Source organism: Penicillium hispanicum (genome assembly GCF_028827665.1).
Source record: "Penicillium hispanicum strain IBT 35686 chromosome Unknown utg000001l_segment0_segment0, whole genome shotgun sequence".
Taxonomy (NCBI): domain Eukaryota; kingdom Fungi; phylum Ascomycota; class Eurotiomycetes; order Eurotiales; family Aspergillaceae; genus Penicillium; species Penicillium hispanicum.
In genome coordinates this window covers 3,184,655-3,202,183 of record NW_026623193.1, presented here as the reverse complement: position 1 = coordinate 3,202,183, position 17,529 = coordinate 3,184,655, and the positions used below count along the sequence as shown (strand labels likewise).

At 49.4% G+C, this 17,529-nt stretch overlaps 6 protein-coding genes across 6 annotated transcripts; 4 read left to right on the top strand and 2 right to left on the bottom strand.

The window, feature by feature from the left end:
* Nucleotides 1-917: 917 nt before the first annotated feature.
* N7459_001237 (uncharacterized protein) lies at nt 918-2,360 on the top strand (the record flags this gene model as incomplete). Its single annotated transcript, XM_056940422.1, has 1 exon — nt 918-2,360. One exon carries the CDS (start codon nt 918-920, stop codon nt 2,358-2,360), a length of 1,443 nt encoding a protein of 480 aa, XP_056804702.1.
* Nucleotides 2,361-5,806: 3,446 nt separating this feature from the next.
* On the top strand, nt 5,807-7,315 carry N7459_001236 (uncharacterized protein; the record flags this gene model as incomplete). Its single annotated transcript, XM_056940421.1, has 3 exons — nt 5,807-5,973; nt 6,425-6,525; nt 6,594-7,315. 3 exons carry the CDS (start codon nt 5,807-5,809, stop codon nt 7,313-7,315), a joined length of 990 nt encoding a protein of 329 aa, XP_056804701.1.
* A 2,793-nt stretch (nt 7,316-10,108) lies between these two features.
* On the bottom strand, nt 10,109-11,574 carry N7459_001235 (DUF1996 domain-containing protein; the record flags this gene model as incomplete). The annotated part of the gene is made up of 4 exons (XM_056940420.1): nt 10,109-10,189; nt 10,245-10,676; nt 10,730-11,282; nt 11,303-11,574. The coding sequence occupies 4 exons, from the start codon at nt 11,572-11,574 to the stop codon at nt 10,109-10,111; spliced, it is 1,338 nt and encodes a 445-aa protein (XP_056804700.1).
* Nucleotides 11,575-12,103: 529 nt separating this feature from the next.
* On the top strand, nt 12,104-13,612 carry N7459_001234 (MATE efflux family protein; the record flags this gene model as incomplete). Its single annotated transcript, XM_056940419.1, has 3 exons — nt 12,104-13,339; nt 13,407-13,495; nt 13,558-13,612. The coding sequence occupies 3 exons, from the start codon at nt 12,104-12,106 to the stop codon at nt 13,610-13,612; spliced, it is 1,380 nt and encodes a 459-aa protein (XP_056804699.1).
* Nucleotides 13,613-15,022: 1,410 nt separating this feature from the next.
* N7459_001233 (uncharacterized protein) lies at nt 15,023-16,069 on the top strand (the record flags this gene model as incomplete). Its single annotated transcript, XM_056940418.1, has 2 exons — nt 15,023-15,306; nt 15,370-16,069. The coding sequence occupies 2 exons, from the start codon at nt 15,023-15,025 to the stop codon at nt 16,067-16,069; spliced, it is 984 nt and encodes a 327-aa protein (XP_056804698.1).
* Nucleotides 16,070-16,714: 645 nt separating this feature from the next.
* On the bottom strand, nt 16,715-17,494 carry N7459_001232 (uncharacterized protein; the record flags this gene model as incomplete). The annotated part of the gene is made up of 1 exon (XM_056940417.1): nt 16,715-17,494. The coding sequence occupies one exon, from the start codon at nt 17,492-17,494 to the stop codon at nt 16,715-16,717; it is 780 nt and encodes a 259-aa protein (XP_056804697.1).
* Between the last annotated feature and the right edge of the window lie 35 nt (nt 17,495-17,529).

The following is a 17,529-nucleotide window of genomic DNA, read 5'->3' as shown; positions in this document are numbered from 1 at the left end:
AGACGAAGTGGCTTAAGGTTAACTAATTCTGGCGCGGGAAACGAGATGTCAAGACCGGTAGTGCTTAAGCTGAAGAAAATGATTGGCCGGCCTCTACTACTCCAGTCAATCGAAACATGTGGCTTGCTTGGCTTGAAATTTAACTTCAATCCCGCGACGGACGGGACGGTAGAGCGCAATTTCGGGTCGTCAAGTGGCTCAACACTGCCATGGCTAAGCCCAGTAAGCCGATCGGTGGACAGCTGGGTGAGTCCAAATTATCAATCAGCTCCACCCGTCCCGGACGCTCGGCATGCCGAATCATACCATAGACGAGCACAATTTCGCCGTCCGACACCAAAGTTCTGATGAAATTACATCTTCGGCATGGCTCACTCCATGCCACCATAACCTCATCTTGCCACTAAGCGGACAGCTCAATTTTGTATCTTCGCACCCGCGAAGCATGCTATTGCTTTGTATGCATTCTTGAGTCCCAGCTCCCTTATATAACTGACGCCCTCAAGGTGCGTCGGCTGAACGTACTGGAGAGAGAATGGCAATGATAATAATACGTTTTAAGGTTTAGTCAGATTTTGTCAAATTGCCTCACCATGCTTCTCCGGACGGTGGATCGTTAGGTTTATGTAGACCCTGAAAGAGGATGTCAATATCTGGCTAAGCGTGTTCTTGGAAGTAGAATCCATTTCCTAGCGTCATTTCCTTGGAAGATCTGGGGAGCAGCGAATTAAATACATATAAACTCCCCTTCCGACCTCGTTCTTTTCATTACGAGCATAGTCCTCAGCACATTACTGTTAGAAGGATTACTCCTACCAGAAAGCTTTATCCGAGGCAAGGGTAATTCCACCAAGCAATCCCAGATAATTATTCCATCCGGTAATAATGATCTGACATTGCATATATCAGTTTCCAAAATGCTTGGCCCAAAACTTGCTCTCCTGCTGGTGCTGCTACACGCAGCTTTTGGCTCCGCCTACCGCTGGTTTAACTGGCAATTCGAAGTCAACTGCGAGTCTGACGCTTACACTGCCCCCGATGATGAGGCTGCCGTTGCCAAGTTCCTCCGGGAACAGTACCCCAAGGGCTCCCACATCAAAGTTGTTGGAAATGGTCATGGATTTGGTAACCTCACTACCTGCGTCGACAACTCTCTCACCGAGAAGCCCTCCTACATCGTTTCCCTCACCAACCTGAAACATCTTGACATCAGCAAGAAGAACATGACCGTCACCTTCGGTGCTGGATGGGACGTCTACGACCTTACCGAAGAGCTCAAAGCTCAAGATTTGTCTTTTGGGAACCTCGGTGTTGAGCGTGTCCAGAACTTCGTGGGTGCCGCTTCCACCGGTACCCACGGCTCTGGATCCGTCATCAGTAACATCGCAAGCCAGATTATTGGACTACGTGTGCTGGACGCCCAGGGTAACCTCCGTGTTCTCACCAAGAAGAACAACGCGGAAGAACTGAAGGCTTTCCGTGTCAGTCTTGGTGCCCTTGGTCTTATCACCGAGATGACTATCAAGGTCCAACCTACCTTGCTCCTGAAGAAGACCACCAAGGTCGTGAATGCCACCACCGACTACACACTAATGGGCAAGCAACTTGCCCAGCTATATAAGGAGCACGACCGCCTGACTGTTTGGGGTCCTCACTACGACTGGAACAAGACCGTCAAGAACTGGGATATTGAGCCTACTTACTTCTACTCTTACTGGGAGCGCACCAACTACACCGGAGTTCGCAACTGCACTCTGAACTACTGCGCCAATGGCTGCGGTGACTGCAACAAGGAGTACGTTTGCTACGATGAGGTCATCGACGCCGCGTCTTGCCCTCCCCAGGGTGTCTGCAGCCGAGGCTTCTACGCTGAGATTGAGCACTTCCTTCCCATCGAGTACTACGCCGAGGCCGTCGCCGACTACATCAAGTACCAGCAGTCCCAGACTCCCCGCATGCAGGCTCCCTACAACGATATGATGGTCATTCAGCACCGTTCTCTCAAGGGTGATGACGCTTACATGTCCCCCGTCAACACCTACAACCTTGGCCCCGAGCTCAGTGGTGTGTTCGCCATCATCGAGATTGACTGGCTTCAAACCTACAACAACTTCACCACTCTTTGGCAGAACCAGGAGTTGGCCAACGAATTCCTTCCCAAGTTTGGTGAAAAGTACAACGCTCGCCCTCACTGGAATAAGATGAGCCCTCCTAATGCTACTTACGCCCTGGAGAAGTTCCCCAAGCTGCCCGAGTTCTTGTCCATTCAGCAGCGCCAGGATCCCAAGTGCCAGTTTGTCAACGAATTCTTGGTTGAGCAGCTTGGCATTAACCGCTGCAAGAACTACCTCCACATGTAAGATGTGGTCTATAGGTTTAAAGATTTCTTCTCTTTTCTTTTTTTAGGGGATGAAGTGGCCGTTTATGTGACAAGAGGATAGCAATGGCCTTCCCTATCTACAGCAACTTCTGATCATATTCCGTCGATGTTTGAGATATCAGGGGTTATAGAATGAGCTTTGGATATAGAATTCAATATCAGTGTCTTGGAAATTTCTACCTATATGTATTTCTGGAGTAATATAGAAGGGATTATAGAAAACTAGGAACTTATTCAGCCGGGGATTTACCTACGAAGGTTGTACTAGGTACCTGCCTATTGAAGAGGGAAATGTGCGCTGGCAGTCTGATCAAAACAGACGGTCGGAACGACGGACAACCAACTGCCACTGGGGTCTACTTGCACTTTTATGGGCCCCAAGCGATCCCCGATGTTGTTGGTTGTATGTTGGCCAGGCAACGAACTGGCGAAACAGGATAGCAGATCACAATCACAAGCTATATCGCAGACGGCATCCTAGTCTCCATTACGATATTTGGGGTGCAAAAGAAGAACGGTATTCTCGGTTTGTCATACTTGCTATTTTCAACGACAATAATGAGGGACAGAATTTCTCTCGATCTGGCCAATGTCTGCTAAACTTACTGGAGACGTGGATGGCCTGCCTGTTCCGAACTCTTACTGCTAAAGATATTGATCGATATCTTCCCCCGTCCCTTGGCCGATCATCCGCTGGTCGTCTTCTTAATGTTGTACCACCTACCTGGCAGAGATTCCAAGACGAGACGATACCAGGCCGCGACCGCGGTTATATTACGTGCGGCAAATTCGTGATTCGTACGTACATCTCACTAAACAGCCTACCTAGAAGCAATGTATTCGTGCAATTTCATGTCTACGAAACGGCGATTTCTCATCGCTATGCGAGTGATGCAATGCCACACGACCCGTGCAGTCGACTGGTAATATCGATCAAAGGTCACAATACTTCTAGCAGAGAAGTGGATACATGGCTTCAAAGCGCTAAAGGAGAGAAGCTTCCAATGCGGATGAACACACTAGTTGATAGGCTCGCGGGTATCACCCTCAATCAGACTTTCTTGTTGCCTCGCCGTTGGATTGTGTCTTGCAAAAATCAATACCAGAGCAAGTCAAGTAAGTACACGTGAAATAGAAAAGCGAAAAATATTCTCGGTGTCTGGCCTAGGAAAATCAAGAAGTGTGGCTTTGTAACACAAAATAGGTAAGCTTATAATCAAGGATAGAAGTTACTATACATTCAAGAGTGACTACTGCCCTTCTATAGTCTAATATAGCTCTCTCCGCTGGTGCTGCTAAAGCTATAACTAGATATAAGTAGGGCGGTAAGGAAGGCCAATTATTGATGGGGTAAGCCGGCAGAATCCACCCGCTGTGAGGCGGTCAGACATCTTCCAATTTTACCAAATCATGAAGAATAACAAACTACAAGAGGAATTAAGCAGAAGCAAAATGAAAAATAACTGGTTCCAGAGGGGGTCGAACCCTCGACTTTGACGTTATTAGCATCACACTCTAACCAACTGAGTTATGGAACCGTTGTTGATGGAGCCGGTCTCTACTAGGGGATTAGAAAATAAGACAGAAACAAAAACTGGAAAAAAAAATAATGGTTCCAGAGGGGGTCGAACCCTCGACTTTGACGTTATTAGCATCACACTCTAACCAACTGAGTTATGGAACCTTTGTTGAAGGGTCTATGTCTAATAGGATAGAAGAATATAAGATGGAAACGAAAACTGAAACAAAAAATGAATGGTTCCAGAGGGGGTCGAACCCTCGACTTTGACGTTATTAGCATCACACTCTAACCAACTGAGTTATGGAACCGTTGTTGAAGGAGCCTTCCATCTTTGGTTATATCAATCAAAATTGTCTTTCGTTGTCTAGAGAATATCTATGCCTGAGGCGAGAATAGAAGCCGCCTCGCCAAAAACGATTCGCCAAGGCTAGACCTTCATGTTTAGATTGTATAAACTCAATTGCCGCCAGACCATGACAGAAGAACTCACAACCATAGACTTGAAAAGTGCCCTGCCCTTGATGATAAGTGGGGTGCGCGACCTATATGGAGCTGTTGGAGTTGAGGGTATATCCACTGGATATGCCTCTGACCAACCGGGCGCTACTCTGGAAGGGGAAAGATAGGAGGAAATAGTATTGATTGAGATTGAATGACCTAAGGTAATCGATCTAGAGAGGATTCTGGCAGTTTAATATAGATAGAAAGGATGGCAGATCTTCTGAACTGAGAGCTATCTACACAGCGCTGGGGGCTGTCCAAATCCTCAGACATCATGCTGTCAATGGAACCTTTATATTGAAGCCGTCTAAAGTGAATGTAACCCTCTTTTATTGTAGGTCAGGTTGCATGGACCGTTGGACATGTACAGGTTTGAACCCACCACCCTTGCCGCTGATGGCGGCTGCCTGAGGTTGCAGACAGTCGCTCCAGCTATGTAGACAGCTTTCTCTCTTCCTCTCTCTTCCTCTCTCCTGGAAAGATGACATCTCCCCACTCCGTGCACTCCTTCTCCATCTGCCGCAAATCGATCACCTTACTGGCCTTATTAGAGTCGGGATACAAGAGTGACCCGATGAACAGCATGCTTATGGGCTGTGCTCCCAGACTCAAAGTCCCAGTGCAGATCAGAACTCCCGGACTTGAATAACGACTCCAATGGCTGTATCAACCATGTGCCAGACGATACTCGTCCAACCCAAGAATTGTGCCCCTGATCGGCTACGTTGGACCGCTCGAGGCGCCGTAGGGTTTCCGAATTTTCGGTTCAAAGAAATGAAGAATCTACCCTGATCAGCTTGGCCATTCTTCCGAGTCATCGAGAAAGAATGAGTGTCGCCTCGGTCACCAAGTACAGCGTACAGCAAGCACGATTTCTGACCGGGTCCATTTCTGACACGGTCCACTTCTGACATGGTCCATTTCTGACACCACCTTGTTTCCAATGACTTTAGTGACAAGGCTTGGTGAATGGAATATATAAAGGTACCGACTCGGTGCTTGGAGTCAATACTCTTTTGATTATCTGCCAACTACCGCTCTTCACCTGCGACCGCTTTTCTTATTCCCTACGACTATGAGCCTTGCAAGCGGCAACGACAAGCCATCCTTTAGGGGAGTATTTCGAGCCACCGTTTCTGCGAAGAGAAAAGATGGTGTAACGAAGGATGAATTTTCTCGTCGATTTGCCGAACACGGAAAAATGGCTGGACCAGTGGTCGTGAAGCACAACGGACTATCTTATATCCAGGCATGATTATCCAACACAGCCCGTGACTCCGCGTTGAACGTCACTAATCCAAGAAATAATGTAGCATCATCATCCTGAATCCCATACTGTGGAGCTCAAGGAAAAGCTTGGCCCCGAGATTGCACAGTCCTTCGTTTTCGCCGATATAGACGGAATGATCACCTTGATTTTCCCCACCGCTGGAGACTTGGCCGATTTCTTCCGCGATCCTGCCCACGAGAAAACTCTCAACGCGGATGTGGCAGATTTTGCCGATGTTGCGGCGATCAATATTTCTCTGGGGGATGAACTGGTCATTGTGGAGGATGGGAAGCTGAAGGCGTGAAGCAGACCTGTTACTACTCACCCTTCCAAGGTCAACCGACCCGACTTTGCGAACGCAACTGCTCTGCCGATTTTGATCATCGCGGAATGCTTTATGATACTGTCTTCGTCCAGATGCGATGTCTGTTATGTTGGGCGTTGGCGGATCAACACCCGGAATAATATGGCTGCTCGTTACAAATTTATATATTGTCAGACTTAAGCACAGAGACGGAGTCGTTTTGATCTATGATTGGCCACCATCTCGTACCGATAGACAACCTTGGAAGCTAGATATGCATTCGTAATCCTTGGCAGGGTTGCCGATAGTGGCTTATTAATGCGACCCCAAAGCCCTCCGGCATGCGCTGTCCCAAGAAGCCCGCCACTGTCACAATTTCTTGTTGTATCAGCTTCGTGAAACTTGCCTAGCCATCCTTCTATGCGATCAACACCTGATGCGTGATAGGTGGACGCCTTATGTCTTTCGAGATGAAGATGACTGGACCGCCGTGACAGACGTGAACGACCGCAAGAAGATTCAAAATAGACTTGCCCAAAGAGCTCGCAGTGAGTAGATAGAACGAAAGGGCCATCATTGTGTGTGTGGCAAGGACTGATGGACTCTTTTTCTAAAGGAGCAAATCTTAAGAGCCGACGAGCTGCGACTAGTAAAGATCCCGTTCCAAGCCGAGGTACCGATTCTGCGCATTCAGACGCCGGGGATTCTCATGAGTCTGCGCCAGTTCAAGTGGATGTGGGCTCTACCTCCCAGCGGGCATCCATGATACTGGATGCCGATGGATGGTCATTCAGCGGGTCTGGCCAGAGGGATGATGCGACGCCAACACGACTCGCTGAAGAAGCGCCACTTGATTTCACGCTTTCCAACATCGACCCCAATTTTATCATTCTGACCCCGACTGCGACAGTCACTGCATATATATCCAACGCTTCGCTCCTTCAACTCTCGTGCTCATCCCCATCTGATCGGCGTATTTTTCATCCTCGCCATCTCTCCGTACCGCCTCCGCTCGCCCCTACAGCGTTACAGAAATCAATTCCTCATCCGTCTTTCATCGACATCCTACCATTTCCCGGACTCAGAAATCGTCTTTTACGCTCGTTACATGCCATAGACCTGGCTGTATTGTCGCAAGATCTGGTTCAGGACGCGTTCCAAGTCTGGGGTCGCGTAACGTGGGACGGGTCCGGATGGGAGGTCTCCGAAGCTTTTGCGAGAAGGTGGTGGTTCCTGATTGATGAAGAGTTATTGAGAGCGACAAACTTTTGGCGGAGGCAGAAATTTGAAGGGGCATTGCTGATTGGTGAGGATGGAGAGGTGTCTGTCGTGACGTAGATGTTCCATAGTTCTTTTGAAGATGTATAAAAGCTACGTAACGCGCAAGCCCTATTGCTTCCAATCTCATACTACAGCCTCCGTACTACGCGAAACTATTCAGAAAATCGTACTGAGGGTATGAAAACACTCGGACAGCGAACGAGAACTTACATGGAAGAGCGCCATATGATCAATCGGATGGAAACAGAACTCTATGTTTCTAGCCTGTTCTTCTTCAAGGACTAACTAGTTTATTTTAAGAGATTTATCTACTGACAGTCGTCACACCAAAAGTCTAGGAGTCATGACGTAAAATATCTACTCAGCCTTCGGCTACAATATATACATACATATATCCCACTGTTGGCCACCCCAAGTTTTTGTCGAGCTGGCCTGACTTCAATAATGCCAGACCGCACGCCATCGCAACATTCCAGGACTAGGATTACCACAAATACATTGCGACCGTTACGTCGTTCCCTAAAAATAACCACCCGACGAAAAAAAAAAAAAAAAAAAAAAGAAATGGGGTGAGCCGGGATTGAACCGGCGACTTTACGATAGACCATATGGTCCGACTGGAGTTCACTTCAGTCGTACACTCTCCCAACTGAGTTATCACCCCATTTGATGGGGAAAATGATTGCGGAATTGATATTGAAGCCGCCTCTACCGGAAATATGTCCGTACTACCTTCCAAGGCACGCCATTGGAGGCTCCAGATTTGACATAAGATCACGCATTGACTCAAACTACAAGGCCCAACTAGCTGATTCCTGGAACACCGCTAAATATTCTACTAAAAATATTACTTAGCTTCTTGACTGTGAGAACATCCTGTACGATTTTGCGTAGCACTCATCGGCGCCGAATCTTGCATACAATGCTGTAGGATTTGACCAAGATAAACCCCTTCAATTCTGTATTCAACATTGCCCGACGATAACTTAGGCTGATAAGCCATTGTGCTTTGGCTGTGACAGATACTCGTACTGTGGCTTGGATATGTTGCTCTGTTCATCATATGGCCATCAATAGGTTTTAATCACCAGTCCGTCGCATCATCCTCCACAACATTGTTTTGTCCCATTTTAGTCATATGCTATGTTTTGGGTAAATTGATATAAATTATTCTTCCCTCCAGCCACGCCATTGAATAGCAGACATGCATGCTCTCCCCTTACATATCGCAGCTCCCACAAAGGGCTATTCTGGCTAATTATGTTACTGCTAAATACGCACAATTATTATATAATCACCACGTGGTAGCCGAGTGGCATGCGGACATACCTCAGTTGGGAGAGGGCTAGACTGAAGATCTAGAGGTCGTGTGTTCGATCCACACTGTCCGCAATTCTCTTTTTCCTTCCCCTGACATTACTTTTGTTTTAGCAAGTATCTCGGCAAAAAAATATAGATATTCAAGCCAAAAAGGAGAAACCTATGCGGACAGTGTGGATCGAACACACGACCTCTAGATCTTCAGTCTAGCCCTCTCCCAACTGAGGTATGTCCGCATTCTGCTGCACCATGTTGTGTGCACGTCTGTTGCGGGCTCAGATTTGACTTCATGGTCAGGGTAGGGAATTCTGAGTGAAAGTGGGTGAAACTGAGTGATTTCCCTACTCTCAGTCCATGTATGAGTGCTTGGTAACCCTCTATAACGAAAGATGTAGATCAAGAATGTAGTTTTTAGGCATCTGATTAGCTCTGAGTTTTCGTGTCGACTGATATAGGTTACTGCAGTAGACTGAAAACTAGTGTGTTTATGTATATCACGACCATATGCTGCATATTATTCATATAGGAGTGTTTTCTATGTCAATTCCTGCACTTTACAGCCTGGTTCCTCGAGCGTCCAATTATGGAGGCCTGTTCTGTCTAGGAGTCTTCCTAGGACTTTAATAATGGCCTTGTCTGTTCCCGAGATCGGCCAGCGGTCTGATATATATCTGCTGGTTAGCTGAGCAGATGCTGAACCTCCACCAAACTATCAAGAAGACCTCTCAGTTGACACAATCTTGGAGCAGATTGCTGGCAAGGTGTAAACACCAGGCAAAATATTTGCCATTCTACCAAACTAGATCTCAGCCAATTCGTATATTTCTGTAACCTATGCACCTCCTCAAGACAAAGTCTGCGTAAGACTGCATCCATTCTCTGCTCCATACACAGACCCAATGGGAATTTTCATTTGATGGCTCCCCAAGTAAACTGCAACACTATATCAATATAACACAATGCCAACAGGTATTCTAGTTCCTGTGTTCAAAGACATGCCTGAAGCGAATGGAATCAACGCCCAGGCCTGAACAGGACTCTCTCTACCATTTACAGGGCCTGAAGTAAAATTCGCCTCCAAATCCATGTGTAAGTGGAACCGTTGTTTATTCAGTATTCAAAAAAATGACCCCGAAGCGAATCGAACGCTCAACCCCCAGGAGTTCCCTGATCTGGAATCTGGTATTCTACCATTGAACTACAGGGCCATTCTTAAGGCCAAATTCGAAATTTTGACATCATCAGCCAAAACACGTTGCCAGTGAAGTTTGAACGATGATCTTTCACTATAAAAAAGTGGTCCCTCTGTAGAGAACGAACTGACTGGAGAGAATCCTCTCTAAGCATCTCAAAAATATTACAGTACTGAGATAACAGAGGCCCCGCCGATGCACCCCTGCTTTCAAGCATGCTCTCCACGTACATGTTGGTGGAAGTGCGCGCTGGATCGGTTCGATGCAGTCGTGGGCCTCTCATACACACTCAATGCCAGGCTGCCCCCACATACCTGGGAGCTATCACCGTCACACTTCATGTCGCATTGATCAGCGGCGAGCTTGGTGCTGCCTTCCAGTGTGTCGCCACAGAAGCATTGCCCGCCGTACTCAGTGCCTGCCATACTAAACCCTGCGTGTCCGCAGTATTCCATACACTTAGTTGAAGTCACCTGCCCAATACCCAGGTCCGCAAATTGAATGCCAGTCAGCGCACGAGAGGCTAGATTGTCGGAGTAACAGCCGAGATACGACAAGCCAGAGCTAGTGCTGCCCGTAGAGCTATCCTCAGTCAGGCTTGTAACCGCAGCCGTAGCCACAGTAGTTGTAGACGCCGACGAGACGCTGCTACTGGTCGAAGTGACTTCGGTCATAACTATGGACGAGGCAAAAGAGGTATCACCTTGGCCCCATCCAGTTGGCGGGTTGTTTCCTGGTAGCTTCTCGAGCACACCGGAGATCTTCTCGGGAACCAAGTTCGGGATGTTGCAGCTGTCTGCGGCGTCATTGATCGGGCCAACACCGGGGCATTTATCCATGCCCGAGTCTCCGGCATCACAAGTGTCGATAATGTGTTGCAAGACGTCCACGTCCCAGCCGGCAATCTGAATCTTGGATCAGTGAAGGCCCCGAAGGCATCCGAGAAGAGAGAGCTTACGAAATCGCCATGAAGCGAGTATCCGGTGCGGTCACCGTTGGCCAAGAGGAATGGCTGCGTTCCATTGCCTTGCTCCCACAGGTCGACAAATAGAGGAGTGTTCCAGTATACCTCATAGAAGATATGCGGCGTGTGAATCCACCCTTCTGGACAATTTGCTTTGCCCCCCGTGGTTCCATTGCTGCTCGGAAACACCGTGTTGGTCTTGAAGTCGTCCAGCCCAGCCGCTGGGTTGTAGCACGATGGGAAGTGAATGTCTGCCCGCAGAGGAGACGCGTCGCGATCACAATTCATGTCCGGGAAACCAGCACCGGCACCGGCGTTAGTTGGGTTTTGAATGCCAACGCCGTGCAGTCCGTCCGAATCTGTCGGGTACGAGGGAGGGGTGTAGGAGGTGCGTGGACAAGTCCACTGAACGGGTTGAATGGTGCCTTCGTTGGTGTCCAGGACGTTGGCAGCGCCGCCCGGTGGTGGCGTGCGCAGACTCATATTCCCACTGAGCATACGGAGGCCGACAGGAAAGGCCTTGATCTCGTCGTTAGTGGGCTCGAAGCTGGGTTGCGATCAGCGGACGATTCTCTCCGTGGAGGAGGGCTCAGAGCCGCGTACAAGTAGTAGACGTTCATGTAAAACATGGGAACCGAGATGAAGCTTCCATTGGTGTCTTGAAAGTACAAGGCCGGAGTCCAGTAGTTGCTCTTGTCCGCCTCCACCAGGGAGGATGTGCAGTTCGAGCCCAGTAGAAAATCATCGCTCATGGTTAGATTGAAGTTGCTTCCGCCTTGGATAACATGTACGTGACTCGATGCGGTACCAGGACTGACGATCGGATCCATACGGCCCATTGTCAACGGGCCCTGGCCGTAGAAGTGGTTCACAGCAAATGTTCGAGTATCTTTGGCAGACGCGGCTGCAATCAGCGCAGACACAGCGGCGGCTGATTATCTGCAGGATTGTTTCCACGATCGATCCAGTCGCAGACTCATCTGGCAATCATGTTTCCACCTCTCCGGCAAACTTGCAAAGGTTGCAGCCCTGCTATGCCTGTGTGGTTTCAACTGGGTGATATGAGAGATGTGCCACTTCCATTGAGGCATCGTGCACCGATCGACCCAAGCAGATACCCAGCCAGGCTAGCTGCATCAACAGTCCATGCGATGACTAAGAACCCCTCAGCACCTCCAGGGCTGTGGAAGTCTGAGGTCCAGGACTCCAGACCGACCTGGGCATCCATCCAGGATCCGTTCATTCTGTGCATCTTCCCTTCTATGATTTCCAGGAGAGATACCGAACACCCGCCGACAGAGAAACACCTGGCTCGTATGGGTGGGCTTGATCTGGCTACTAGAACCACCTCCAGGTCAATTTCCCCTCATGGCGCACGAAACTACGAGCCTCATAGGTCGACCGGACCTGGACGAAGGTGACAAGGAATTCACCTCGCCCGTGTGGGAAGAAATCACCACATTGGCCAAGTCGTCGACATGGCTGGTCCTGGTGTCATACCTCCAGTATTCCCTTCCTTTGACTGGCCTGTTCTTCGTCGGGCGCCTGGGAACCGACGAGCTTGGTGCTGTCAGCCTTGGTGCCAGTATCACCTCTATCACCGCGTACGGAGTGCACCAAGGTCTCTGCTCGGGCATGGATACACTGTGTCCGCTTGCACATGGATCGAAACGTCCCGATCTGGCGGCCCTGTACCTGCAGCTGACCCTGGTTTTGCTTCTGATGGTCACTGCGGTGGTTGGAGTGGCTTGGTGGAACAGCCACGCGATCTTGCAGATGCTCGTCTCTCCCAATATCGCTATATTGACTTCGAGATACTTGCGCGTCACCCTGCTCGGCCTCCCGGGACATGCAGCTTTCGAGACTGGAAAACGCTTTGTCAACGCCCAGGGGATCTTCAACGCACCCACGTACGTCCTTATCTGCGTCGTGCCGATCAACATCGCCCTGCATTGGCTATTCGTGTACAAGCTCGAGTGGGGCTTTATCGGTGCGCCTCTCGCAGCAGCCATTTCCGATACTACGCTCGCAGCGGGTCTCCTGGTTTCTGCGTCAGTATTTGGCGTTGGATGGCAACTATGGCCCGGCCTATCGTTCATCGTTGAGTGGTCGCACTGGCGCACCTTGTTGCGTCTAGCCATTCCGGGCTCCGTGACCGTGCTGGCGGAATTCCTAACTTTCGAGCTACTGACACTCTGGGCGGGAAAGATCAACGATATCAGCCTTGCTGCGGAGAGTGTGCTCAACGCGGCGGTCGCAGTGGCCCTTCAACTTCCGTTTTCCCTTGGGAACTCTGTCTCCCTGCGCGTGGCAACGTTGATGGGCCAAAAGCGCCCCAGAGAGACAAAGATACAAATACAAGTGGCCTTCACTGCAGCCCTGTTTCTGGGAATAATCAACATGGCAACCCTCATGATCACCCGGGGTTGGATTTCACGACAGCTGTCAACGTCAAACGATGTTCAAGAGCTCGTGATCAAGACAATCCCAGTTTGTGCCATATTGCAGATCCTCTACTCTCTAGGCGAATGCTCTAATGGGGTTATGAAAGGTCTCAAGATGCAGCGCACTGCAGGTATAATATCCTTGATCTGTCACTATACGGTGCGTCATACCTACCACCAGTATTCAGGCTGTTTCATCCAGGCCAATTCTCACTGATCTTGTGCAGATTGCAATTCCAACCTCTTTCGCTACTGCCTTGTTACTGCATTGGGGATTGGCTGGGCTGTGGCTGGGACCGGTGATCGGCATGACAATGTATGGTCACCCGTGGACTGCGTCAATTGATGGGAAAGTGGTAGCTACTGACAGCCTTCTAGGTTTACCACTTCTGCTCTCTACTGCATCAAAAAGCAAGGTTTCAGTGCAGTCTAGTTCAACAGGCTTGGAGTCAATCTAACGGGAACCCTTCGTCATGTGGGCACTTTGATCTCGTAAAGCGACTCCGGTCTCGTGAAAGGGAGACTTAGGGCACGTATCAGTGGAAAGACACTAGGGGGATACATCCATGAGTGACTCCAGGTATATCGCACTGTTATAATGATGGACCTCGAGAGGAGAAGAAGCACCTGAGAAGGAACACACCATAGAGATATAGACGCTCTGAATATGACACGCGATATCTGCTATAGGAGGCTATCTTTCAATTTCCACCTGGGCAAGGTAACCTTGCCGCAACTGCTTCCATAAGCCACTTTACCCTATCTGGAAAAAGCTCAAGGCACCCTGATCGAGATAGGATGGCAGATCTAGACAGAGAACGGGACTCGGAATTGGCATGTACAGTGTACTAGCGGTCTCGATACCGGCTGATCCATGATAAAGAAATGATGGAAGGGAACAACAGAGTAGACGACAGGACAAAGGAGTGAGCTGAGTATGAGTCTATCTACCGTAAACCTATACTAGATATCCGGAAACACCATGCCTGAACTCTTAGGCCTATAGGACGTCACTTTAAAGCTGAAATCCTCAGCTGCATGCCTGTCTCCATCTCCCCGCTACTACATCTAGCTAGATATCCTCTGCTCGGCGGGGCTTCCTTCCTTAGTTGCGCCACTCTCATAAGGGCGCTCAAAGTCCATTTGGGCATCCTAGAGGCCCACTGAGTAAGCCTTTTTAGTGACGGTGGCTTGCTGTTGGACATGACGTGTTCAATACATGGGGATGATTGATCCACTCAAAAAATTGATCCTGGATGTTTCAGGTGCATGCGCGGGCTTAACCAAAACTCACTATATCTTCGATCTCAAGCATCCACGACAGCGCGCATTAAACTCCGCCGCCCCTCTGGCCCCCCGAGGCCGTCGATTGTGTCATTGTTAGCATCTTGATTTCCACTTTGGTCATGGTGGCTGAAGTGTGCAGCCGTTGGGGGCCAAGCCTGATCAAGTGCTTAGCTTAAATAGACGGGTCACCGCATGGCGGATTAACTACGACAAGCATCGTCAAGATCGCCCACGGTGGAACGACGATCGCGACGATCTCCACCTTATCGGTAGGGAACCGGGGCCAAGGACATAGGGCTGTTGGTCCGAACCGCTTTAGCGTCGAAGGAATTACCCGAATGGGCGAGGGAATACGTAGAAACCGAAGGACGTTGATCGGGGCCAAAGAAAAAAAAAATAAGACTCAAACGTGCTTGGAGACGTGCTGGACGAGGTAATAAGAAAGGTGTTAAATACGTCCCATTTTCCCTGCGAGTTCGAGCTTCCTCACCCATTCAAGCTCTCTCGGTCTTGCTCCCTTTATCATTCTTCCTTCTCTCGTACGAGTCGGACCAAGATGGGTGACATCACATTCACTGATGGCGTGGCCATTGCCATGCTGATTTTCTACGCCATCGCCCTCCCATTTGCCATTTACAACTGTTGGCGACACGGCATCGACAGAGCGTCGGGATGGGTGGCTATTCTCATCTTCTCCGTCATCCGAATCATTGGCTCAGCCGGCCAGATCGCGACCATCTCAGACCCCGACAATCGCACTGCAGAAATCATTGCGTACGTGTGTCAAGCAATTGGTCTCGCCCCGTTGCTCGTGGCCACCCTCGGTCTCATCTCCAGAGTGTAAGGCATTCCTCATCGATAGGCTGTTATCCCCGGACCTCACTAACGAGAGGTAAATAATAGACTATATGCCGTGCTGTCTCCGTCATGGGCTATGATTTACTCGCAGTATGTCCTTCGGCTCATCCAGCTGCCGAACTTGGTGGCTCTTATTCTTGTCATCGTGGCAGCCAACATATCCAACTCGATCTTCTCGTCCCCCGAGCTTCATGCGGCTATCATCATCTACGCCGTGATTCTGGTGACCATCACCGTCCTCTACTTCGTCGCGTTGAAGAACCACCTCAAGACCTACCGAGGGGACCGCCCGTTGGTCATCGTGGTCGGCATCGCATTGCCCGCGCTGTGGATTCGACTGGGCTATGCATTGGCTGAGTGCTTCGGACCCCGGGACGCTGGCAGTGCCCTCGTTACCCTCCCAGACGCAGAGTACTTGGCGCTGTTCCTCGGAGAGCTTGAGGAGATGTTCATCACGCTGGTCTATCTCGCCACTGGAATGATGCTGGTCGTCTTGCCCAAGGAGCTGAGAAACCCTAAGCCGCAAGACAGGCAGGATTCTCCGCTGGGAAGTGACGTGGAACAACAGCTCGGAGACGAATACAAGCCACACCCGCAAGGGGGCTCGCGGCCGCAGCCCCGAAAGAAGATGAAGGTCGGCAAAGGCCCCATCCACATGTTGGTCGCGCTCGGTTATAATGCGTACTGTGACTACCGGAACAACAAAGATGCCCAAGCCGATGCGCAGATGCAGGGCCGCTATTAAGTAGCTCGGACGCCGGGCTTGAGAAAGGCTGCGCCGTGTGAAGAAGTGTGATGGCAGCTTGCGAGCGAGCTCTCAAATTGAAACGACCGGGTAGAAGGAAGACCGGTGGATTATGGATTGCTGATTAGCAGGAGTTGGTCTGTTTTTCATTTATTTTTTCTGATTTTGGTCTGTTGTTTGCTGGGATACACTGTCCTGAGGACTTGACATGGATGACATAAATCATGACTTAATAACCTTACAAGTTTCAATTTGAAAACTTGAAAATTAATGAGAACAAATCAACAAGCGGATAAGGCATTACTACAAGCCTCTTCCCGGATGTAGTTGCGAGAACAGGCGTATTGCTGAACCTGATTGACGAAAAAGTCGGCAGTTCATGTAAAACTCGCGATTGGAACATTTTCAGGGGACAACAATTGCTGACATGCTTGCCTTTTAGATCTGCAATGAAGCTGTAATAATCAACACTGCTCCGACCGGTCTACCAAGAGGGAGACTGGCTGCGTAATACTAGGAAAACAAGACATTAAAGGATGTTAGAAATGGGTAAATTCACTGGCATAAGATTAAACTATATAACGAAGATCCAGAGCACCTCCCAGGAAAAGAATTCAAAAGCCGACAAGAAATTAGTATTCCAAATTAGATCATACCTCGGTTCTCAATATCAAACCGCATCTGAAGATGCCTGGCATCAGAGCTAGTGTGCCAAGTAACAATACTTCCAATGCGCCTAGTTCCACGGGAATATGTGCCCAAGACGAAATAAGCCACGACCTTACCGATTCGCGTCCCAAGAAGCGCCTGATACTCGGGAGTCCCGTACTCCCAGGCCCTCGCCTCGGAACACTGTGGATAGTATAAGTCATTCATAGCAGAATAAAGAGTCTGCGAAACAAACTCCTTTGTCTGGCGATGGACAATATCACATACGTAGATATGCTTGAGGGTGTCAACATTAAAGCTGTTCTGATAAAGAGCTTTGATGATCTCGGAGGTATATGGGGGATCCTTGTAGCCCTGCTGTCTCTCGATATCGTCGATGGTGAGGATGCCTTCACCCGCATGGATGGTAACAACATGTAAACAGTGTTCGGCATCTGTCGCCATGTCCATTGCAACCTTGGAAACTGAGATCTGGCGGTATGCGCCACCATCGATTGCGAAGCCTAGCGGCTCCACGTCTTTTGCGACCTGGGTCGGGGGACCATCGCGCATGTTCAGGGTCCTCCACCCGCCAGGGGAGCTGAGAGCGCCAAAAAGAAGTGTGGCGCTTGGAATGGGACACGGAATGCTAGGATCGCTAATCCATCTTTGACAATTGTCCCCTTCTGTTTGCAAGCTGTTATACTCCAAGTACGCTTGAAGGTAGTCAGGTGGGGTGATTGGAGGACTGTCCGAGGAGCTACATCTGGAAGACATTTCAAGATGAATTAGTGACGAAAAACCAGGGGAAG